Here is a 24740-nt window from a genome sequence, read left to right on the forward strand (position 1 = left end):
CAGGCCGATCCAAATCTTGAAATCCAGAGTCCATGATGAAAGCAGCCATGCATCTGCACATGGTTCACAGAATAACTGTCTGTGCTTACCAGACACAAACTCAGCTTTCTGGTAAACCCTTGTCTGTGTTTCTGCGTCTGAGGAGAAAATGCTTTGTTGAAATTTTGTGCAGTTGTTAGGGGTCTCGCTCTTGGGGGTTCAACTCCCTCCCTAGAAATCGAATCGCAGCATGATGCAAGCGCCTAGCAAGTATGTCTCAAACCCCTGATAACCTAGCATGGGGCAAAGTGGTCAAACCTGCTCACTCTCCCTCTTTCTGAAGAAGTGTGCATGCACACGAAAGCTCATACCTATGACAAACTTAGTTGGTCTCTACAGTGCTACTGGAAGGAATTTTTTTATTATTTTTTTGTTTCTCCCTCTTTCTAATAATTCATATCCTTCCCTTCCATTCTGTCAATGTTCAGGGCTTATTAATTAACAACTAACAAATTAAATATAACAAACATTTAAATATGGGATGCGGGTGGCGCTGTGGGTTAAACCACAGAGCCTAGGGCTTGCCAATCAGGCAGTTCGAATCCCCGCAATAGGGTGAGTTCCCGTTGCCCGGTCCCAGCTCCTGCCAACCTAGCAGTTCGAAAGCACGTCAAAGTGCAAGTAGATAAATAGGTACCGCTCCAGCGGGAAGGTAAACAGCGTTTCCGTGCACTGCTCTGGTTTGCCAGAAGCGGCTTAGTCGTGCTGGCCACATGACCTGGAAGCTGTACGCCGGCTCCCTCGGCCAATAACGCGAGATGAGAGCCGCAACCCCAGAGTTGTCTCCAACTGGACCTAATGATCAGGGGTCCCTTCACCTTTAACAAATTAAATACATGTATTCATTCATTCATTCATTCATTTAGCACTCTGCCTCTCTTCTTCCAAGGAGCACAGAGTGCTGCTTTAGCCTCACAACGGCCCTGTAAGGTAGGCTAGGCTCACCTGTAAATGACCTGTAAGCTTCATTTCATTGGGGACCTGAACCTTCCGTTTCCAATGTCCAAATCAGACAGGATTGGCCACAAAGGAGGGGGGCCGGGTTATCCATTTCAAAACAGTTCCTTCGCTTAAAATACTGCACGATGAAGCAGCACGATCTGGAGGTTTATCAAAGGGGCTCCTGAGAAAACAGAGGAGCAAAGCCACCAGACGAATTGCCTGGAGAAATTCAGTCACCAAATATAGCCAAGAGAAGCCATGTGTTCTCCCCCCCCCCAAAGGGTTTCTCAGATCATAACAACTACAGACGCTGGGAGGTGAAGAGAATACACATGAGCCCAACAGTGTGATCCGTTGTAGGGAGATATATCCAAAATGGAGCAAGGCGTCAGGTCAGAGGGATGTTAGATACTACACAAGCAGGGACCTGCAACAAAATTTTGCAGTGTGTGGAGTGCTCCTGTTTTGGGGTTTCAGGAAGCTAGCCACTCATGCTGCTTTCCAGAACACTGCATCCCGTTCTGTCCCCTCACTCCCCCCTCGAGTCAGCCAGTATTCTGTCCACTCAGCATGCTCAGTCCTTATGGGGCTGTTTTGATTCCGCCACAAGGGTTTCCCCTCCCATGTTTGTACAGTGGTACCTCGGGTTAAGAACTTAATTTGTTCTGGAGGTCCATTCTTAACCGGAAACTGTTCTTAACCTGAGATGCCACTTTAGCTAATGGGGCCTCCCGCTGCCGCCGCACGGTTTCTGTTCTCATCCTGAAGCAAAGTTCTTAACCCGAGGTACTATTTCTGGGTTAGCGGAGTCTGTAACCTGAAGCGTCTGTACCCTCAAGTGTCTGTAACCCGAGGTACCACTGTATATGTGGGTTTCCCCCCCCCCCCTGGAGCCAGAGTCAGGAGTAGGTTCACAAGAAAAAAAACACTGGTATCAGTGAATTTACTCTTTATAATAATAATAATTTTTTATTTATACCCCACCCTCCCCAGTTGAAACCGGGCTCAGGGCGGCTGACACCAGTAAAATTACAATAAGACATAAAGAAAGAAAACCAATTAGTTAAAATACAGGTTAAAAAAACAATTTACATTTAAAATTTTAAATGCAGCCTCATTTTTAAAAAGGCCCAAGTCAAAAACCATAAGGGAGGAAAACATAGGGGTCAGACTGAGTCCAGGCCAAAAGCCAGGCGGAACAGCTCCGTCTTGCAGGCCCTGCGGAAAGATGTCAAATCCCGCAGGGCCCTAGTCTCCTGTGAGAGAGCGTTCCACCAAGTTGGGGCCAATACTGAAAAGGCCCTATTTATTGAAAACAACAACACTAAAGCAGCAGGCCTAGTGATCCCAGCAAATCTTCCCAGTAGGTCTTGCCCCAATGAGGCGATGGTAAGGACCCTCTAAAGCTCCTCCTCCCTCAGGTCCTCCCTCAGCAGCCTAAGACTTCATCATCTTGTCTTTCATTGCTCCACCCTCTTCATTTCTCTGCATGTTCTGTGAGACCAGAGGGGAGGGGAGCGTACAGGCTTCTCCTCTCCCATTTTTATCCTCCCGACAACCCTGCGAGGGTTGTGACTGGCCCAAGGTGCTGTAAAACGGAGCGGCTGAGAAGACTGCTCTAGAGCAACTCTTGCCCATCTGGCGCCCTGCAGAGATTTTGGACTATAACTCCCATCAGCGCCAGCCATTACAATCCGAAACATGCACACAAACACCAAGGCAATGTGCAGTACACAGCCTGGCACTGAATTGCAGACAACCTATTGTTAGACAGCTGGGGCTTTGGGTATAGCCACCTCCCACAACTGGGCACCCTCCAGGTGTTTTGAACTACAGCTCCCATTGGCTGCAGCCAGCTCAAATCATCCCTGGTCTGAGCAGGCTCCCTGTTCCTTAATTGGAAGTGTATTCCTCTCCCCCTGAGCTGCTCTTTGGCACCTGGCTCTGTTTGGCAGATCTTAGGGTTTCATTATAAAGACAAAGTAGATCCAGCAAACCACCTGGTGCAATGTGTCAACGAGCTCTTAGGCTGCCGCCCACCACCTGCTGGCTGCCAGGCTAGGCTGAGGGGACAACCCCAGCAAGAGAACCTGGATCAAGTCAGCATAGACCATATCGCAAGTCAGTTTTAGTGGGGGATAAGGCCATCGTAGCCTGGTGAAATTGAGATTGGTCCCTGGAGATCCAGTTTGGTGACTGGATTGAAAGAGTGGGCTGGGTGGGGGAGCCCAGCCGTGACCCTGCTGAGACAGAGAAGTCGTGGCTGTCTGGCCACAGAATGTCCAGGATTTATTTATAAATCAGAAGGGCATGGCAAGCAGCCAGTGAGTCCTACTAGACCCTGCCGTGGGAGAGGAAGGCAGCAGGAGAGACCCCACTTTCTCCAGACCTCGAGTGGTGGCTGAAATGCAGGTGGTTTCGACACCCGCATTCAAATGGTACCTCGGGCCAGATTCCAGCTCAGATAAGGAAGGGTACATTGTTGCTGTCAACAGATGACCTTATGATATTGCACAGTATGGCTCGGATACTGGAGCATTGCATGTAACCTTCAGTACCCAGAACTGTGATCAAGCTTTCTATTAATAGCATTGTCAGAGGTGTGTGTGCTCAGGCAGATTGATGGCTGGCAAAAACATTTTTTTATTTTTTATTTTTAAGAGTGATTTAAGTGCTCGTCCTAGCATGTTCGAAGAGTTAAGGCTTCCCTTTACACTTGCCACCGGGCTACAAAACTCTTTAGAGTGGTTATGTAGCCTAGTGGCTAAATGAGCCATCGTGTACTTACCTAGAATCATAGAATCGTAGAGTTGGAAGAGACCACAAGGGCCATCCAGTCCAACCCCCTGCTGAGCAGGAAACACCATCAAAGCATTCTTGACATATGCCTGTCAAGCCTCTGCTTAAAGACCTCCAAAGAAGGAGACTCCACCACACTCCTTGGTAGCAAATTCCACTGCCGAACAGCTCTTACTGTCAGGAAGTTCTTCCTAATGTTTAGGTGGAATCTTCTTTCTTGTAGTTTGAATCCATTGCTCCGTGTCCGTTTCTCTGGTGCAGCAGAAAACAACCTTTCACCCTCCTCTATATGACATCCCTTTATATATTTGAACATGGCTATCATATCACCTCTTAACCTTCTCTTCTCCAGGCTAAACATACCCAGCTCCCTAAGCCGTTCCTCATAAGGCATCGTTTCCAGGCCTTTGACCATTTTGGTTGCCCTCTTCTGGACACGTTCCAGCTTGTCAGTATCCTTCTTGAACTGTGGTGCCCAGAACTGGACACAGTACTCCAGGTGAGGTCTTACCTCACCTTACCTGATGTAAGGTTCAGAGGATCTGGCTTCTCAGATCTGGTACCTCATCAGAGGAAGAGCAGGTCCCTCAAGCAGGTCTTCACACCATCACAGACCTGGAGGAACCACTTGATCTAGACCAGGCATAGGCAAACTCGGCCCTCCAGATTCCCATCATCCCTGACCACTGGTCCTGTTAAACTAGGGGTGATGGGAGATGTAGTCCCAAAAACATATGGAGGCCTGAGTTTGCCTAAGCCTGATCTAGACATCCCCACTTCAGCAGTGGGGCTCTCCACAGCAGTCGCCTTGGTTTCTTGCCTGCTCTTGGACACCCTCATCACTCCTAGGGCCACTGGAGCAGAAGAGATGGTGAGAGAGTCAGGAATTTCAGAGTCCAGGCAGAAGTCTCTGCCTGACAGTACATGAAGCCACTTGGGAACTTTGGACTGGGTACCCGCCATACCTTCAAATACAGTCATACCTCGGTTTAAGTACGCCTCAGTTTGAGTATTTTCAGTTTAAGTACTCCACAGACCTGTCTGGAACGGATTAATCCACTTTCCAGTACTTTCAATGGGAAAGTTCGCTTCAGGTTAAGTACACTTCAGGTTGAGTACTCCGCGGACCCGTCTGGAACGGATTAATCCACTTTCCGTTACTTTCAATGGGAAAGTTCGCTTCAGGTTAAGTACGCTTCAGGTTAAGTACGGACTTTCGGAACCAATTACACTCATACCTTGGGTTAAGTACGTTTCAGGCTGAATACTCCGTGGACCTGTCTGGAACCGATTAATCCACTTTCCGTTACTTTCAATGGGAAAGTTCGCTTCAAGTTAAGTACGTTTCAGGTTAAGTACAGACTTTCGGAACCAATTGTGTTTGTAAACCGAGGTACCACTGTAACATTACTTCCCCCAAAGAAACCTGGCGGTTTGTTAAACATGTTGGAAATTGTAGCTCTGCACACGGCAAGCGACAGTTGCCATGATTCTTTGGGGAAGCTGTGTGCTTTAAATGTATGTGTGGGGATATTGCTTTTGTTTGTTACTGCAATATGCATTTTTGGTGTGTTTTTTTATATTGTAAACCGCCATGTGTTCCACAGATGGCAAGGGTGGCGTAGAAATTAAGTACATAAAATAATCAACTGTGGTTGGCCTGCGTCCATTATTGCTAATAAATTCCTAACTCAGTCTAACCTGGCTTTCATCCAAAAATCTTAGCTAATGGATCTTCCATATTGCATTACTCACTTGCCCCAGTCGCTCCCATTTTAAACACAGTACACACCTGCCTCACCCCGACTGCCACCCTCCTCTGCCCCCACTTCATATGCTGTTATCATTCTGTTGGGGGTGGTAGGGTTTTTGTGTGGTGGGGCAGGAGAGGGAGACTAAGAAAAAAGCACATACAAAATTCTATTATCTCCGTATTTATATAAATGACATGATTTATGGAGTTTTCCTCTGAGTTAGAATTCATTAATGACGGCTCAGGTTCAGTTCAGAACATCAAAATTCTCCCAGCGCTCACTTTGCTGAATTAGTTAGGTCAGGGGCTGCCAACCTCTTTGGGCCAGGGGGCACATTTTGAATTTTGAGTGTGAGCTGTGGGCACACGTCACAAAATGGCTGCCATGAGGGTAAAGCCTGTAGTAAGGGTGTGCCATAACCACAAAATTAGAGCAAGCACTCATTGCTGCTTCCCCTTGCCCTGGACAACCTCAGACTTGCCATAGTCAGCCAGTGGTGTCCTGCCAGTCCTGATTGTGGAGATCACACAATATTGATTCTTACCCACCCCCCTGGAACACACACAATTATGCTGTTGCTGCATAATAACAACTGGGAGTATCCCCCAGTACCAGGAAAATATACAACAGGCATCCCCAAACTGCGGCCCTCCAGATGTTTTTGCCTACAACTCCCATGATCCCTAGCTAACAGGACCAGTGGTCAGGGATGATGGAGATTGTAGTCCAAAACATCTGGAGGGCCGAAGTTTGGGGATGCCTGATATACAAGGTGTCCAAACCACACTCACATGCATTCACACAGATTAGGCACACACACACTCTCTCAGTCAATCAGTCATATACGAACTCTCTCTCTCTCTCTCTCTCTCTCTCTCTCTCTCTCTCTCTCTCTCTCGCACACACACACACACACACACAGAGAGAGAGAGACCACATGTACATCTCTCTTCCCGTGGGAATGTTCAGAATTTTGGGGGCGGGACAGATTTTGTGTTTGTGCACATGAAACATTCCCGGGAGGTGGCAGAGGGTAGAGCAGGCTAATTCCTCACACAGACTTATATAAAATTTGCTTGTGTTGATTTAAACGTACCAATGCAAATGTCAAAATCATTGTTGTCATTTCAATGGAAATGACATAGAGGAGAAGCCTGGGACCAGATCCCCACTGGGCTTGCTTAGTCAGCTGCCTTAGTGCTAGCTGCTGATGTGCATTTTCAGTATGCCTCCATCCTCTCCCTACATAGGCTTCTTTGGACACATCCACACCATGCATTTATTTTTAATTATTATTTTTATTTTAAGCAGATGCTGTTTACGTGCAATCTGATGTGCACGGCACATACATAAAACAAATGACCAGGTATATACGGTAAGCACACAACTTACAATAGGGCTACATTTCAGAGATCGCGCCTAAAGCCAAAATCGCACATAGTCAAAACCCATTGGGTTCAATGGCGGGAGAGGTTGCCAAAGCTATTTTCCTGGAACCCTGACACCTTTCCAATTTTTAAAATATTATTTTGCCACATGCATAAAGCTGAATGCACACAAGTTAAATGAGTGTAAATTGCGGACTTACTGTAAATGAACGCTAAGCATCCGTTTAAACCACATGGCTTCCCTCAAAGGAGCCTGGGAGCTGCAGTTTGTTAAGGGTGGTGAGAACTACCCTTAGAGTTCATTTATGTCTTTGAATCTATTTATTAAACAGGGCAGCTCAGGCATGCCTTTCTGCTCCACAACCATGAAGATTTTACTCTTAAGTGGTGCGGACACAGCTTGGTAGGAGTTGCCAGGTTGCAACTCAGATCACACAAAGATTTGTATGTGAATGAGGTGGTGAGAGGATGGGAGTCAAGGGAAACAGCCTCCATGGTTGTAGGCTGTAGTTTAGCAACTTGACGGCCGTGAAGCTCTTGGGGAGATCATTCTCTCACTAAGTGCAACCTACCCTGCACGGCTGTTGTGAAGCTGCGAAGAATGCCGAGCAACTACAAACGGCAGGAGTCTGAGGTCCCAACTCTGGAATTTACTGAATAAAAACACATTAAGATGCCCCGTGCAGGAGCAAGAGTATGTTTCTTTCATTATGAGAGAGAATCCCCGCACTGCAGGGATTAGGGCAAAAGGTTGCTGCTGCAGACGTTGCTGTTTGAGTCCTGTTACCTCCCTTTCTAGAACCTTCTACAAAATTTAAAACTCTCCAAGGATTAGCCCCCAAATCTGCTTTCAGTTGCACATGCTTTTTAATCGTGCATTTCCCAAGTCCAAAACTGCAATACTGTTTACTCACCACTGTGCCAATAGGCAGGAGGTTTGAGGCTAGCAGTTGCTATCTTCCTTTTCTGCTGGTGCTTTTGTGCTTTTACTGGCAGCCAGGCAGGCAGAAATTCCACAGTGTAGCTCTCACCTGTGAAAATTACTGCCTGTTAAAGTCTCTCTCTCTCACACACACAAAACAGAATAAAAACCCTTTAACAATGTGTCAGGAAGGAAGGCGAGAGCTTGGTGTTTCTCAGTTATAAACAAACAAAAATCATGGGATGTTGCGAATGCTGTTTAAGACCAGTTTTTTTTTATACTATCCCACAAAGCACCATGAAAAAGGTTTTTAAAAGTGTTATGAAAAATGTACCCCAAAATGCGTTGCCTTTTAAGAAGGACAGACGCGGGTCGGAAGCTCCAAAATTTGCACTAAGTTCAGCTCCGCCGGGAAAATGACAGAGACCACACGATGCTGTCAGGAAAAACAAACTGATCCCTTTATTGCAGAATGCAAAGCTACAGCTGTAGGGTCCCTGCCTCTGGAAAGAAGGAAGGAACCCCGGGAAATGGTGAAGTCCCCCTATATACCCTCCTGTTCATGCATGGAAATCTCTGGACTAGGAGGGAGGGGGAGACAAGGGCGACGGGTGGGAGATCGGATTAGCTGGGTGCGGAGATGACTTCTCCTTTCAGATGGAGAGATGTCAATCTCTCTTCTCCTGTCGTTGATGGCACTCCCCTTTGTTTTGACAGGTGGGCAATCCTTCGAGATGGGTGCAGAGGTGGGGCAGTTCCTGGCGATTTCCATGGGGTGGAAGTCCGCCCGGCAGTGTTTTCCTCCAGGCCATGGAAGGGTGGGCTACGTTGAGGATGGCAATTTATTTGAATAAAGTTGTTCCAGCTAATCCCTCTATTGTCCGTGTGTCCTTGAATGGGTATAGGGTGGTAGTAGGGCAAGGTTCAGGTGGGTTGGGATCATACAGGGTTCATACAGAAAATATACCTGGAAAACATACCTAATGCAGGGATTTCTAATTAAAAGGTAGCAGTCCTGACATATACAGTTCTAAGATATAAAACAGCAATTCTAATACAGAGGCAGCGGATAGAGATTTCATGGTAAGAGAACATATAATAGGCTGTATTATTAACTTGAGTAGAAAAGTTTAACTTTGGATTTGGGCGGTTTCCCCCCCCCCTTCTTCTGGAAACATTGTTTTGTTCTGGGCGGAGGGGAGGTGGAGAGGGGAAATGTGTGAGTTTATGCTAACTGTTGTGCATATGCAGATCCTTAAGCCTTCCTTCAGGCAGGGTCGAGTCCTAGCTGGAGGGGTGGGGAGACAGGGAAGATGGCATTGAACAGGATTCTGGGTATTGCAGCTGTCAAATTCTGTCACCCCTCTCTGTTCATTAATAATGGTGTCCTGCAAACCCCCCCCCCCAATATGATTTTATAACAAAAGCCATCATATGAATAAATAAATTAAATAAAACAATTACAAAACAAGGAAATCTTGGGCCTTAAGCTCAGCAACGGTAGGAGTTCACTGAAATGTCTATATCGCTGGTTATTGTGAAGAAAAGACCCTTTTGTTAGATTATGAATAGATATAACGTTTATATAATTGTATTTAATCTAAGATTCTACCATTTCAATAATGTAGCCTACCACTGCCTCTGTCTTGTCTGACCTATGACCTGATTATATGAAGTATTTGCTTTCTTTTCTAATATGCTCTGCGTTGTTAATACTCGTTTATGAAATTAAAATTAATTTAAAAATTTTTTTAAAGGCAGCAATTACAGAAAACTATTAATAAAACACACAACCCGTGAGATTTGAAAGTCACAATTTGTGTATTACAATTTTGGTCCACACACGAATTTATACAACATTTAAAATACATGTTTGTTAAAATTGTGTGCGTGCTCTGTGTGGAGTTGGAGTATCAAATTCTCTCTCTCTCCCCCCCCCCCCATTTTGACAAACTTTTAGGGTTAGCAAAGTCAGTCAGGACGGCTCTTGCCCTTCCCAAGATGGCGCCGAGTTTACTGAATTACCCCCCCTCCCCGCAAATCCTCCCTACTCTCTACACAGCGCCGCTTGTCTCCCTCCCACCCTTCGACCTTCCAAACATGGCGTGCGCCTCCCTCGCTCCTTTGTAGGCGGACCATCGAGAGAGAAAGAAAAGGAGGCGAAAGAGCGAGAGAAGGCGCCTGCGCGGAAAGAAGAGCGAGTAGTGCGCCTGCGCGCCGCGGCGCCCGAGTGCAGTGAAATTCCGTGAAGAGGGGAGGGGGGCCTGGGAAAGAGAGAGAGAGAGAGAAAGGAAAGATTTTTCCTTTTTTTTAAAAAAAAGGAAGAGGGAAAGAAGAGAAAAGCGGCAGAAGCTGAGGGGAAGGTTTCAGTGAGGGAGAGAGAGAAAAACGCGGGGCTGGCCGGACCCCTCCTCTTCCGCCACGCGTCGCCCGCCACCGCCTCAGAATCTCCTCAGGAGCGGCAGCGGCTGCTCCCCTCCCCCTCGCCCCCTTCCTCCCCCCTCGCCCCCTTCTAACCCCCGGACGAGGGACGCGAGGCGGCGCCGCTGAGAGGACGGGAAGGCCCCCGGCGGCGGCGGCGGGGTCGGCTGGAGCGAGGAGGGGCGAGCGCTAGCCGGCTGGCTCTAGCCCGGCAAGAGGAGGAGGAGGAGGAGGAGCACGCCGTCGCCTCCACAGCGGCCGCCCCAGCCTCCCCTCCCCGGACACCGGCGGGGAGAATGACGGAGCTCCAGTCCGCGCTGTTACTGCGGAGACAGCTGGCAGGTCGGTCCGTCCGTCGCTCGCTCGCTCGGGGCAAAACACACCACAGCGCAGGCCCGTCTCTCCCTGCCCCCCTCGGACCTGGCCGGCCTGGGATTGCTGAGGGGAGGCGGTGGGAGGAAGTGGAGTTGGGGGAGGGGTGGTGTGAAACGTGGTCGGAGGGCGCTCGTTTGGGTAGGGGGGGAGAGCTAAAAGTAGGGGGTGAGGCAGGGGTAAGGAACGTGGGACTCGAAGGGGAGGAAAGTTCCCCGAAAAGGGGGCACTAGGTTAAAGTGGCGAGGAGGGGTGGGGGGGCTTTGGTGTTTTGGGGAAGGGGGAGAAGGTAAGAAGCGGGATGGGAGTGTTGAGGTAGGGTGGAAGTGAAGTGGGGCACCTGAATATTGGAGGGTAGGTAGGGGGCTCTAGGTGGGCTTTCCCCCACCCCTTGCTGGGTGATCTGCCATCAAGTGCTCTGGGTGAAGGTTTCTGGTGACTTCTTGTCAGCTGCCTTGGAAGGTTTTTATATTCTGAAAGGTGGGCTATATGGAATTGTAGTAAGTGGATGGTAAGTGGTGATAAATGGGTGCTAAGTAACTAGGAGGAGTGTGGGGATCACTGGGCAGGGGTGGAAAGGGCTCCATGTAGTTTAGTTAGAGGTGGGGGAAGCCTTACTTAAGCCATCTGAGTAGGGAGTGCTGAGGTGAGTAAAAAAGGTGGCTGATCTGGAACCAGGGAGGTGGGGTTAGATTGTGCGATAGAGGCCATGGGCTCTGACACAGCAAGTAGGGTGTAAAAGCAACTTAGGGAGTGCGTGGGTAAGTGGGTGAGGTTGTGGGGGGGGCAGGATAATAGGGTTGAGGTAGGTGGGGGCAATCTTTGTGCATGGAAAGAGGAGTTTGAAAGTACAAAAGAAGGATTTTACTGGGTTTCAAATATTCCTGCTCTCCAGTCTCTAGTACAGAAACTGGCAAAGAACTGGATGTGAACAGATAGCTAGGCACCATGAGGGGAAAGATAGGAGGCGTGATAAAGGGCTGGGAGATGGTAAGCCGGCTATGTAGGGCAGCTGGAGTTAAAACAAGGAGGAGTGGCTTGGAAGTGTGCTGGGAGGGAGTACAGGGGTGGGGAGACCTGAGTGAGTTGGAGAAGGGGCATGAGAAGTGCTAGAAGGATCTTGGCGATCAGTTGGAGTGGTAAGTTTGGGTAGTAAGTTGAGAGTTAATGGGAACAGGCTGGCAAACAGTAGCTAAGGAGACTTTAAGTGACGCAAACTTTGGGTAGCTGTAAAGTTTGGTGGGGATGGCCTGAGAGCTCTGAGTGAGACTTGGAAATGAAGGAAGAGTAAGCAGGCTAAGGCGGGTTAAGTAAGGGCTGAAAGTGCCTACCGTAGGTGAAGTGGGGGGAAGCTGGAAAGGAGGAACAAGCTGATGTTCGAGGATAGACAAGGTTCTTTATGTGAGTGATAGGTGAGTTATTGAACAGATGGAACTGAGAGCAAGGTGTGGCTTGTGTAGCATGGATGTTTGGGGTGCAAAATGGTGATGGAAGATGAAGAGGTGACAAACAGAAGGGGACATAAAGTGTGTGTAGAGTGCAGAAGGAAAGATTAGAATCACAACTGGAGAAACAGACCCTGGTTAGTTGTGAAGATGAGTACCATTATTTGGAGGTGGAACCTTACCGGTAGCTGTTGAGTTTAAAGCATTAATAGTTGAACTCTGGTCATGCCTGAGGAACTGAAAATGTAACCAGCCGTGTTGCTTTTTCAGTGGTACTGTACGAAAGTGACATCCCCATAACTAACAGGCACCTTGTGTGAAGGGAGGTCAACCGTACTTTTAATTTGGTTTATTAAAGAATGCTTTGGGGGGCTACATTGATTTCTTTTGTCCTCCTTTCCCTCCCTCCTGTTTCTCCATGAGTGTTGCCATGTGAAGGACTGGAAACTGGAGAGGAGGAACAGGTTGAAGTTTGAGGATTGTTTATGTGAGTGATAGAGGAGTTACTGGACTGCTGGAATTGGGAGCAAGTTGTGTCTTCTGTAACGGGTGGACAGGAATCTATAGATTCCTGCTCAGTCTATAGGATTAGATTGTACATTGCCTATTTTGAACAAAGCAGGGTAAGGTTGACATTTGTAGATTATTATATTGGGGTGGAATTTCAGGGGAATTAATGTTTTAAATCCAGTGCTTTTAAAAAAATGTTTAGGGGCACTCTCATTTTTACTCAAGAAAATCACCATTTTATAGTTCAAATCGAGGAAAATAAATACAGTAAATGGACAAAAGTACAAAGATTCACAAAACGTTTAGGGGTATGCATACCCCTGCATTCCCCCCCCCAGAAAAAAGCACTTGTTTAAATCCATAATAGAGAGCTATCATAGTCCTCAGCGCGCGCGCGCACACACACACACACACACACACACACACACACACAATATTGCTGACACTACTGCCAGAGCTGTTCCTTTATAACCCCTTCTGCATACTTAGGTGATCATTGTCTCAAAGCTGTTTTTTTCAGAAGTGGCAGAATATGGGTAGTGAACTTTTGGATCAGAAGTGACTAGATCTGAAGCTTGGGGATAAAATTTGTGAAGGATTGTAACCTAACTTTATGGGGTTTGGGGGACTGGAAAGGATGTTGTTGGAAAGACTGGCTGCTTCCTTCACTTATCTAATTTGCTTCCACAACTTGCTTCCATAACTACTCCCCTCCCCCTTCCTTTGTCCCTAGCCTTGCTTTGCTAATGCTCTAGCTACTGATTCAGAGCTTGTCCTGTCCCAGCGGCCATGCACATAGGTTTCCTGAGTGGTTAGACATGCAGTGTAGCCCCATGTGCTACTCATTGCCAGACCGAAAGAGAAATGAGGCAACAGTGGCTGCAGTCCTGGGTATAGAAAACAGCATGTGTCACTGCTCTTCCTTACCCTCCTCCTCCCAACTCCTGTTTTCATGCTTCCTTGTAGCCTCTCTGACTCCTCCTGTGAGAATGAAGTCGTTCTCCCTATACAGATTCACCAGTCCTTTGATTAAGGTGTTTGTCAAACCTAACAGCCTCCTCTTCCCTTGTGTAAAAATACTTACTGCAGATTACAATACAAAATCAGATATACGGAGTTTGATATATTAAACAGCGAGGCCCTGGATTAAGAGTATCAGAAGGGGTGTACAAAGGGAAGTAAAGAGATTGCTGCAGCAGTATAAAAAAAGCCTATTAAATGCCAATGGAAGGTTAAAGTTACTAAAAGCAATGCAGGGTGTCTTATAAAACTGCCTTTAATCTTAAATGCAAGGCAAGTAAATACCTAGGTTTGTTTGCTTTGGCTCTATCAAATAGCACCATACTGCCTCTCAAATATGCTAGTACAGCAGCTAAATACAAATGTTACATTATTTTAATTGTTGTGTAAAGTACTATGTCAACTGTCAAATGCCTTTTGTAGCAATGCGAAAGTAGGTATTTTTTATTTTGTATCTTGTATGTTATCCTGTATATCTGCATGGAAAAGCCAGAGTATCAAACTCCACAACATGAAGTAAGAACAAGAAGATACTAGTATGAAGTGCCCCTAATACGAACTCTGAGTTGTGACTGCAACACACATCATTGGTGCACTAATAACCCCAAAGGAGTGGGGGAGGATAGAAGGGACAGTTAAGGATTCAATTTTTCTGTTAACATAATATTTATATTTTGAATATTTTTTCCCTTGGAACACCAATTAGAAACTGTAGTGTTAAGCAATATATGTAAATAGTTGAAATAAATAACATAATATTAAAATGCTGGGTTGATGGCAGAAAGATGAAGAAATTAATGTAGCTTGGTATTAGGTAGAGAATTTTTTAAAGGATGGTGTAAATAGGGTTTTTATTAATATAAACAGAGCTGTAAGGCATTCCTCCCTCTGTAATCCACATCATGAGTTTCTTATGAAAATCTACATGCAAAGCTTGAAATTAGCCAGGCGCCAAGTGCATTTTGCAGCTTATAAAAATGAAAGTATTGGTAGAAGTAGCAGCAGCAGCAGCAAACTTCATGGGGCAACCGTAGCTCAGATTCAAGGTGCTATTTGGTGATTAGATTGTATACTGTATCTGGGTTTCTAATACATGCAATCAAACCACATGTCTAATTCCCTGCCCTGGATAGGATGGCTGTACTTTTAATTTGTGGAATGGCTATAACTCAGTAGCAGAGTACCTACTGTGCATGTATGTTGAATGTTCTAGTTCCAACTCCTGGCATCTCCGGTTAAAAGGATCTTTGTGAGTTGGGCTTGCCCTTCTGCCTAAGGCAGGCATGTCAAACCTGCGGCCCTCCAGATGTTTTGGACTACAATTCCCATCTTCCCCAACCACTGGTCCTGCTAGCTAGGGATCATGGGAGTTGTAGGCCAAAACATCTGGAGGGCCGCAGGTTTGACATGCCTGGCCTAAGGTCTAGGTAGGACTTTACAGAGCTAACTCTGTAAAAGGCACCTTCATATGCTCATAATCCTTTAAGGTTTTTTTTATAGTGCAGAAACAATCTCAAATGCTTACATCCTGATCCGGTTCTAATAACATGTAAAGATTGAGTGATATTGCATCGGGATGTGACTGCACAACCCATTGGAAGTAATGCAGTGTGAATAGGCAGCACAGTTTTTAGAGAGATGACCTTCTGAGGTAGTGTTAGCTAAACTTCTATTCTGTCCCATGGCCATATTATACCTGTTCTGTACTGGATGCACTATTTGCCAGTGTATTTTTGCATCCAGTTATCTTTGAAGCACTGAATTACTTGGGGTCAAGTTATTTGAAGGATCACCTGCACTTGGACCTCAAGATTGGCAGCAGAGGCTCATGGGGCCACTGGTAAGGTCCATCAGGCTGGTGGGCACAAAATACAAGGCCTTTTCAGTGGTGGCTCTAGCATTGTGAAATTTCTTATGAGAGGAGCACTGTTGACTGCTTTTAAATGGGTCAAAGGATTAGTGGTTTAACTCAGCTTTTAATTGAATAATGGTGCTAGTTTATACTGTTAAGTTGTATAGTAATTATATTGGATGCTGCTACAGGTAATGGCTGATTTGCATGGGGGTTACATTCCTGACTCCCATGCACGTCAGCAGAGCATGCATTAGCCCATTACTCCCCCTTTTCTGGCCACTTCTGGGTTGCCATGATGCATTCATGCACGGTCACTTGTCAGTTGGACACAGGTGAATCGATCGTTGCTTGTATTTTATTGATACTCTGCAGTGAAGTAGCTTACCTTTTGCTTTGTGTATTCACCTTTTAAAATTGTGTTACAATTTTATTTGTGAATGTCAGAGAGAGAGAGAGAGAGAGAGAGAGAAGGATGGCATTTACTTTTGCATGTATATCCAACTGGCACTTGCAGTTTCTACTCCAGCAAGTGATATGGTTGCAGAACCTTGTGCTTCTTACCAGGATTGGGGCACTGGTATAATGCCATGACAAACAGGATTCTACATTTTTGCTCTGCATGCTGCCCTCTGACAAGTGTAAAGATCCCAGCCTTTGATCTGGGAATCCCAGCCTTTGATCCTTGGAAATAATCCCACCTGTTGTGCAGTGATCCCTGCTCTCTTTTCAGTACCAAGGCTCCACAGAAGGCTGTTTCTTGCCAGTGCTAAACCAAACAGACACCCCCACCCGCCCCCGTTTCCGGAGCTGGAAAGGATGGTGTGGGCTTCTTTAGACACTAAGCTGCTGAGCCACCTGGGACACTTGGGCACCACTTGTTTAAACAAGCAAGTCCAGATCCAAACTCAAATGAAGGATTGTCCCATACTTTGTGCAAAAGTGTGAGGCCAGGGACCAGTGGATGGTCAGGTCCTGGTGATCCAAATATTTGATCTGGCTTCCAGGGCCAGCCAAAAGTTGTGGACCCTTGATGATATAATGCTATTCATAATGCTAAGTTAATGTGGATATGACAAAAGATAAAATTCCCAAGATAGATCTCAGGGTATGTGGATCAGAACTCCTTTGAAGTGAGTATAAGAACACATTATATGTGTCCATATCAATATGTGTTTAGTTAGGATCTGGTAGACGTAGATACATATTCCAGACAATGCTTAAAAAAAAACCTGCCAAAAACCTCACAGGGCTCTGTTCAAATTATGTTCTGTGTCAGAATCTCTGCAAAGTGGTAAAACTTCCTCTTGATGAAAGAACTCCCCTCGCAAAAGACTGATCAGGAAATTCAGACTCTGTGTTTCCTAGGTCTGGCTGCTCCAAGAGGGTTACTCCCTTGTGCTGCTTATGTTCCCACCCCTCTCCTGTTCACTGGCACTTGTGTTCCACTTTCAGCTGTTCTAATCTTTAAACAGTCAGAATGTTAGCAAGTTGTATTACTGTCCACTTCTGTCACACATATATCAGCTGTGTTATTAGGCACTTAACTTCTTGAGAGCTGGCCATTTTAGTCTGTTGCCGGGGGGGGGGGCATCTTGTGACACCTGAAAGGCTTAACAAGTTTCTTGTGGCAGCTTATGCCACAATAAATCTACTAATCATTGAGTGCCACAAGATTCAGATTTATTGTAGACAACTACTTGGGATACATGGTGTTCTCTCCCCTTGGAATGGTGTTTACTAAGGTAACCATTGCAAGAGCTGAGAAACTCAAGCATACATTTGAGGGTGCCATTGATCCCCATTAAGTAGCTATGCCTTAAGCAGTATAATTCCTACAGTTTGGACAGCCAGCCAGGTGACTTAAAAGGATGCAGAAGCTATGCATAGTTAACACCTTTTGGGTTACTGAGTCTGATGTTGCCTTGGTAGTGATGTAGTATTAAAATTAACTTCTTACTCCAGTAGCTTAGTGCTACCATTACACTGTATGAGTAAGATACCTGTAGGTTCACTAACCAGAAAGCTGCATCAATACATGCCATACTATGGATATCCTTTGCATATGGCACTTTTTTCCTCAAAAGAAAAAGAGCAGTGTGTTTCAAAAGCAAGTTCCTTGCTTTAATAGTACTTCACATGATAATTTTCTTTGAAGGAGAAAAATCTGGATCTTCTTATGTAAAGCTTACAGTTGAAAAACCCTGTCCATGGTGAAACTTCACCATGAAAGTTTCTCAGACTGTTGGACTTGGGGGAAAACAGGGCATTGAATCTCACATTAGGAAGATTTTGGGTAACTTTGAAATGAAACTGTTAGCAGACAATGTCTTGAGTGGGTTTACATTAATTTCTATGGAGAGCTGTCGCTTACAGTGGGCCAACTTCCATGCATCAGGTGAATGCTTTCTCTCCATTTCTTCTACTCTCTTTCCTGCCCCTTCCTAGCTGGCGTGTGAAGTACTTTGCAACTGTGAAATAAAGAGCTTGGACAGCACAGTTTGGAAATGCAACTGAACAGAACAGCAGATTCTAGAACAGCACAATTTTTTTTAAAGATAAATATTTGTGCACTTTATAGAACCTGTATTTCTACTGTTCTAAGTTGTGCTGCTCTACTGTGTGGTCAGATAGAATGCTTTACTTAAAGCTACATTATGCTTACCGTGTTTCTCATATTATAAGACATGTCTTATATTTCGGGGTATGGCTTATATTCCTTGAATGCTTAAAAATCCTGCTATGGCTTATTTTATGGGTATGTCTTAAAATATGAGAAACAGGGTAGTATCACCAGGTTTCTTAACAGTGGGAAAATTGATACTTAAGACATTTCTAAATTTGCAGATGTAGTTTTTTGAAAGTCTTGTTAGTCTTCTGTTAAGTAAAGTCCTTTTCAACAAAGTGAAATGTGTGAATTGAATGCAAATGGTGTATTAATGGAGATTAGGGAGGCCAAGAGAAATTATTACTGAACATGTGGCTGTAACATTCTATGATGAAATGCTGTGTTGTGTGATAAGAAGTGTGTGTGTGTGTGTCACAGATAGAATGAGAGAGACCAGGTGGTGGGCCCTATGAGCTCAGAGGGCTTACCACATCTTTTCAAAGACCTCTGGTTGGGTGGCTCATTTACTGTACTGTGTGGTAAGAACTCTGAGCGTGCATTGCCCATCTGCTGATCTCCACTCATTGTGGAGAGATAAGTGGATAAGTGGAAGGAATGCCTCAGTGAGCAGCACAGAATGCACAGTTACAGCATAAACTGAAAGGTCCCCCTATGGAGTGCACTGGCTAGTGTGGCTATTCCATACTTTGTGATCTGGCATTTGGAAAGAGACCAGGCATATTAGAAGTGGGTAGAGCACAGCTGGGAGGAGGGTAAGTGGGGGGTTTGGAATGAGAGACCAGATAGAGGCTGCATGCTGCACCTGGTCTACAGACCAGTACATATTGGTGGAATGGATATATTTGTATGAGACCTACTAGTTACAGTCACAATCTAGAGTGTTGGCTTGTTTGTCTAGCTGATTATTTTACTTAAAGCAACAAGGTATGTGAACTGTTAAAGGCTTCTTTTTTCTTAGTTATGAAGCAATGACATTGTAAACTATCAAATGTTTAAAATAGTGCAATGCGTAGAATAACTGTGTGATTGATATTCATGCAACTTGCAGTTCTTAGTTTCTTGTCCTGGAACTGCAAGAATAGACCAGCTACAGACTGGATGAAATAACATGCAGCAAACTATACAAGAGAGGCAATCTTTAAATGCTTTGTAAACTATGTTGTGGGGGGAGGGACTGGACCCTGCCCCCTACAGGGATGAGGAGCAAAGAACTGACTCTTGCCTTTATGTCAGATGACAGAATTAATGATGCAATTAAAAGAAGCAGTCTCTTAGATTGTGGTGTTCTTGGCTCTACTGAATATTTGACTAGTTAATTCTTTATTGGTTTCCCATCTTTAGTGACATCCCCTTGAAGTGTCTTTTCCACTTCATTCATTCATAACCACCCTCTGATCCATCCTAAAACATTTGTTCTTTACAGTAACTTTGAACTCCATCTTAGCAGAAGTGTGAGGTTAGCTTCTTCACAGCTGTATGGATGGTTATTCAAATACACCTGAGCTCAGTTCTTTTTCCTTGGTTCTTTTGAGTTTTGAATGCTCCAGGAGGTACAGTAGGTATCTACCTATTTTTCTGCCAGTAGGAGAATACTTTTCTTCCATTAGCCATATGATCTCTTGTGGTCTCCTAAAATTCTTTCTCCTTGGGATACATGTATTTCCAGCCCAGGTTTGACTACAAGGAAAATGTTAGTATGTTCAAGCTATGGTAATCCAAATGATAAACCAGTCTTTCCAATGAGAAGAGTTAAAGCATCAGAATATTTTGCTTTTGAGGTTCTTGGTTCAAGAGAACTGTTTGCTCTTCCAAGCATATCTTTGCACCAGTAATGTAGCCTCATGTATGGAAATCCTGTGTGGTTCATTATGTGAAGCTCTTGAGTAGCACTGTTCAGCATCAATTCCAGTTGAATATGGCACACAAACAAGAATTTGCAGATGTGATCACAATTAGGCAAGGCAACATCTCACTTGATGCCTTCAGACCTCCCATTCTTAGGCTGTAGAAATTGTAAATGCAGCTAAAGCTTTGAACAGATGCTTTAAGACCTTTAAAGCACAGTAAATCACTTCAGTGATGAGAGCAGCTTACTGTCGGGACTATTTGGCTTTTATAAATCCGCATGCGCAGAATACTGCACAAGGCAGATCTAGTCTCTGGCATCAAACCTAGATTTGTAAGAATTTCAGCCTTCATGCTTCAGAAAAACCCAAACAAACAGATTTTATTTTGGATATGTACTTTTCCTATTACAAAGGCAGTGCATGCAAAAGGCTGCAGCATTCAGAATCTGAAACTTTTACAGTATTGGACGCTGCTTTATAACATCTGATCACTGATCCTTGTTGTCCCTTCACCTTTCGTTATCATACTGTTTTTTGCTGGAACTGAATTCTGCAAAGCTATATATTTCATCTAGGGCAAAACCTAAAATCTCATTGTTTTGTGTTTTTGGTTTTGTTTTGTTTTTTGCATAGGATATGAATTGCCCTATATTAGATACAAAATTGCAATGAATTGTATCCAATGTTAGTAATATTTAGAGTAGACCCATTGAACTTAATGGACTTTATTAACATAGGTCCATTAATTTCAATGAGTCTACTTGGAGTTGAGCTTAGTTGGACACAACCTAATAAATCTCAAAAGCCTCAGGAATTGATTTTCAGCAATAATATCCATCATCAGTACCTAAAGCTAATCTTTATATAGAAGCAGCTGGGTCCAAAATACTGGGAATGAAACTAGCTACAGTTGTGAACTGTTTTACATCAATTTGAAAAGGCAAACTTTTTGACTAATCAGCATTAGAAGAATATACAGGTTCTGATTCAGAAATGTGGCCACTTTTTGTATTTTGGGGGGCGGGGGGGCAACCAAAGGTGGCTCAGTGTAAACAAACTTTGTATTTTTTTTTACATGTGCACAAATCTAAGGAAGGTGACAAGTCCAAATATGAAGTGATTAAATCAGGCATAGGCAAACTCAGCCCTCCAGATGTTTTGAGACTACAATTACCATCATTCCTTGTTAGCTAGGGATGATGGGAGTTGTAGTCCCAAAACATCTGGAGGGCTGAGTTTGCCTATGCCTGGATTAAATACTGTCAATTTGAATTTGAGTGTCAATTCCTATTGGACCATTGTGAAACAAAAGGTTGTGATAATAATCCACTTAAATTCCATTATAAATGAAAAATTATAAATATTTATGTGCCCAATTCAATATGATTGTAGTTTTTTTCTGAACATTATTACTGGGTTATCCTGCTTGAGTTTTATTGCCTTAGTAATAGTTGCCTTTTTAAAAACTATTTTAGCTAAACTGTTTTTTACTGAATTTTATTAGGCAACCTGGTAATTTTATTAAACATACAAGTTCCCGTGGCAGAATAGAAGCTACTGTTGTTCCAAAGACTCGTACTAGCAATTGTGCTGTGTAACTTTTCTTTTTGTTTAAGTTCTTGAACTTGGTGGGTATTATATGGTAGGGGACACAATAAATAGACTTGATTTCTCTATGTTCACCTTTCTTGTCATAGTTACAGGTAGGTCTGACGTAGTCGAAACAAAATAAAATTTTGTTTATTTATTTTGTTGTCATAATTCCTGCTTAAACGTTGCATGTTCTCTGAGCACTGGACAAAATAAAGTATTGTAAGGCTTTCCAAGGAAGTAAAAATGTCATGAAGAAATAAAGGTTTGCCTTAGCAGCTTTTGACACTGTTTCTGTGCATTCTTCATGTATGTCCTGACTAGAAAGCAGCAGCAAACCGTTCATGCTTGATGCAAGAAAGAGACATGTTTCATTAGTCGGTCTCAGTGACAAGTTTGCACCATTTGCATTAGTGACCATGTCTCCATAGACTTTCACAGTACATGCTCAATTCATACCTCTTTTTGAAATAGAGGGCAGTGATACAGAAGTGGAAGAAGTATTGGAGTGGCAGAAGGGTGTCCCATACTGTTAAGTTTAGCTTGTGGGAAAGATAAACAAGCAGGCCTGTGCTGAGCCAAGTGTAAAATAAAACAACTGCAATTTGTGAGAGTACAGAGTGTTGGCAAGCCTGAGCTGAGGTGTCAGAGCTGTTTTACAACTGCTGCTATTGGCATAGCTGCCAAGTTCTCCCTTTTTTTAAGGGAAATTCCCTTGTGCTGAATAGGCTTCCTCGCGAGAAAAGGGAAAACTTGGCAGCTATGGCTATTGGTGGTTAGACCATACTGAAAAAACAGGAAAGAGAAGCTAAGCTTAGTGAGTAAATGGTCTTGTTGATTTAAATAGCTGTTCCTCCACAGTGAATCCCTTTTGTTTTGGAAACTGATTGATTGATGTTCATTTAGGTTATCTTCTCAGTTTAAGAGGTCATAAGGTAATCCAGGCAGTCAGGATATTTACTCTTTGGAATTCTTGAGTTCTCTTGTCTGTAGAACCACTTACTATCTAATGAGCTTACTTCCTCCCACCAAAACTTGCAGCTAGCCTAATCACTTGTGTACTAGAGTATGATCAGTTTTGGACTTATGACAACATTTTGCTTGCTCCCTAGAGAGTTCAGCCAAAAATATATATGCATGAATGGATGCTTTCATATGTTACAGTATGGTGTCTGTGCATGCACATGCAAAATACACAAGCCACTGCATAATTCTGAAAGGACTACTGTTGTTCAAGGTGTCAACGTACAGCAGTGATTTAGAGTGGTCTCCCAGTATGCTGGCTATAAATGGATTTTGAATGACCCATGTACGTAGCCAAACTAAATTGATTCTAATATCTGTTTTGTACTTAAAAGGGCACAATGAAATATGGTGCAACTGAAAGCAGGAAAATGGCTTCTGTTTGTTCCATGAACCTGTTATAGTTCTGCTGCAAATATTGGAACCCTAAAAAAGCTCATCCAATTCCTTAAATGAGGTCTTTTTGAAACCAAGGGTCATATTCACACTTCAGGGTTGCATGGCAGATATGGGTGTGAGCAAAGTTTGTGTGGTTAGACTACACGCACAGGAACACATTCTCTCCCCATAACTTATTTGAAGGTGGGGTGACTCAGTGCCTTTACTTCACTCATCAAATAATTACCCTGATGTCCAGGGTTGGGGACAATTTCCATTCTCATCAAGGTGCTGGGTTCTGCCTGTGTCTACTTTACTTTTTTAAAAATTGCTGATGCTGCCAGAATTTATGGTGTCTTGGATGGCCAGAAAAAATGGCTTGGGGCCAGATAAGATAGCAACTACATCCTAAATTCAAGGGAAAGGCTGTAGCTCGGAAGAATAGATGCCTTAGAAGCAGAAGATCCCAGGTTTCATCCCTGGTGTTTCCAAGTATGGCTGGGAAAGACTCATGCTAAAAACTTTGGAGAGCTATTGTTCAGTCAGTGTAGACCAGGGGTCAGCAAACTTTTTCAGCAGGGGCCCGGTCCACTGTCCCTCAGACCTTGTGGGGGGCCGAACTATAAGCCATGCCCTCCCACAACTCTCCCCTCCCTTCTCCACAGCACCGGACGAGCCCTGGTGGCTGCTTACCTATGTCTTGCGAGCAGCAGGGGCTGGCGGCGTCACAATGAGCGGCGCGCAAAAGGGCTCCGGGGAGGGGCTGCTTAAAATGGCGGCTGCTCAAGCGCTGCTGCTGGCACCAACAAAGCCCAGCCCACTTCCTCCTCTAGGCGGGGCAGGGAGAAGCCAGGAGGAGGGAGGGAGGGAGGGAGGAGTTGTTGCCGCCGCTGCTGTGTGAGGGAAAGGGAAAGGACGTGTGTGCTGGCGATCCACGCGGTGATTCCCAGACCTTCCGCTGGCCGGATCCAGAAGGCTGTTGGTCCTGATCCGGCCCGCGTGCCCAGTTCTTCCTGTTTTATGCTTACTGTTTTGAAAAGCTTTACTTTTTTATTCATGCTGTTTGGTTTGAAGACTTTGCCACAGCTAGTTATGAATTTATAGACAAAACTTCTAATGTTGTAAATGGTGTATCTGGCACCAAAAAGTACTGTAGCACAAAGGGTGCAGAATGTTGAAGGGACAATCTTATTTATTTAAATTCCATTTATTTGTTGCTTCCCATAAAATATATTGAAGCAATTTCACATTCTTCAGAAACTTTAAAAGTGTTTAAGCTACTTCCACTCTATACTACAGTTTTAAAACTTTGGTTCTGTAACCGTACACTGGCATTATGCAATGGGTTCTGGCTTCCAATTTTTGTGTTACAGGTAAGAATAACTTGTATGGCCACTTGTTCTTAATGGAAAACTTAATCCTTTCTGAAACAGGTGTACAGTTGTCTAATCTCTTACAAAGCTGTAGTTCTTCATCTTCCTAAATCAGCCTACCTGGCAAGTAAGCATTACTGTAGTACAGTATGTCAAATATGGATCAGTTTAACATTGTTGCTCATGTAGATCCAAATAGCTGCACCCCAATCCAGCTTTTTTGCAGCTTGATTCCTTTACTTTTCAGTGGCCCTCATCTGATAACTGATGACTCTCATCTGATAACTGATGGTTCAGCATCACTACTGAATTTCCTCAGCTCGAACATAGCTGGCTTGCTGATGATCTCCAGCTTATCTACAGTGTATCATTAAACACAAAGTACATGTTTACTGTGATAAATGTTTTGGGATGCTTTTATGGGGAGCAATTAATT

At 44.4% G+C, this 24740-nt stretch overlaps 1 protein-coding gene across 3 annotated transcripts in view; it reads left to right on the forward strand.

Annotated features, from left to right (window-relative positions):
• The first annotated feature begins 10064 nt into the window (after window positions 1–10064).
• Window positions 10065–24740, forward strand: part of UBE2G1 (ubiquitin conjugating enzyme E2 G1) — a 34044-nt gene continuing 19368 nt past the window's right edge. Inside the window, exon 1 of one of the 3 annotated variants that reach the window (XR_004693986.2) lies at window positions 10065–10607. Coding sequence is in view for 2 of the 3 variants with exons in the window: in XM_035139298.2 (XP_034995189.1) it covers window positions 10562–10607 (46 nt within the window). In the remaining variant the exon portion in view is untranslated. Of the gene's footprint in view, window positions 10608–11700; window positions 11777–24740 lie in introns of those variants that run through there. The other 2 variants (XM_035139298.2, XM_035139300.2) reach the window with 2 other exon arrangements.

The sequence above is a fragment of the Zootoca vivipara genome, chromosome 15 (genome assembly GCF_963506605.1).
Source record: "Zootoca vivipara chromosome 15, rZooViv1.1, whole genome shotgun sequence".
Lineage (NCBI taxonomy): Eukaryota > Metazoa > Chordata > Lepidosauria > Squamata > Lacertidae > Zootoca > Zootoca vivipara.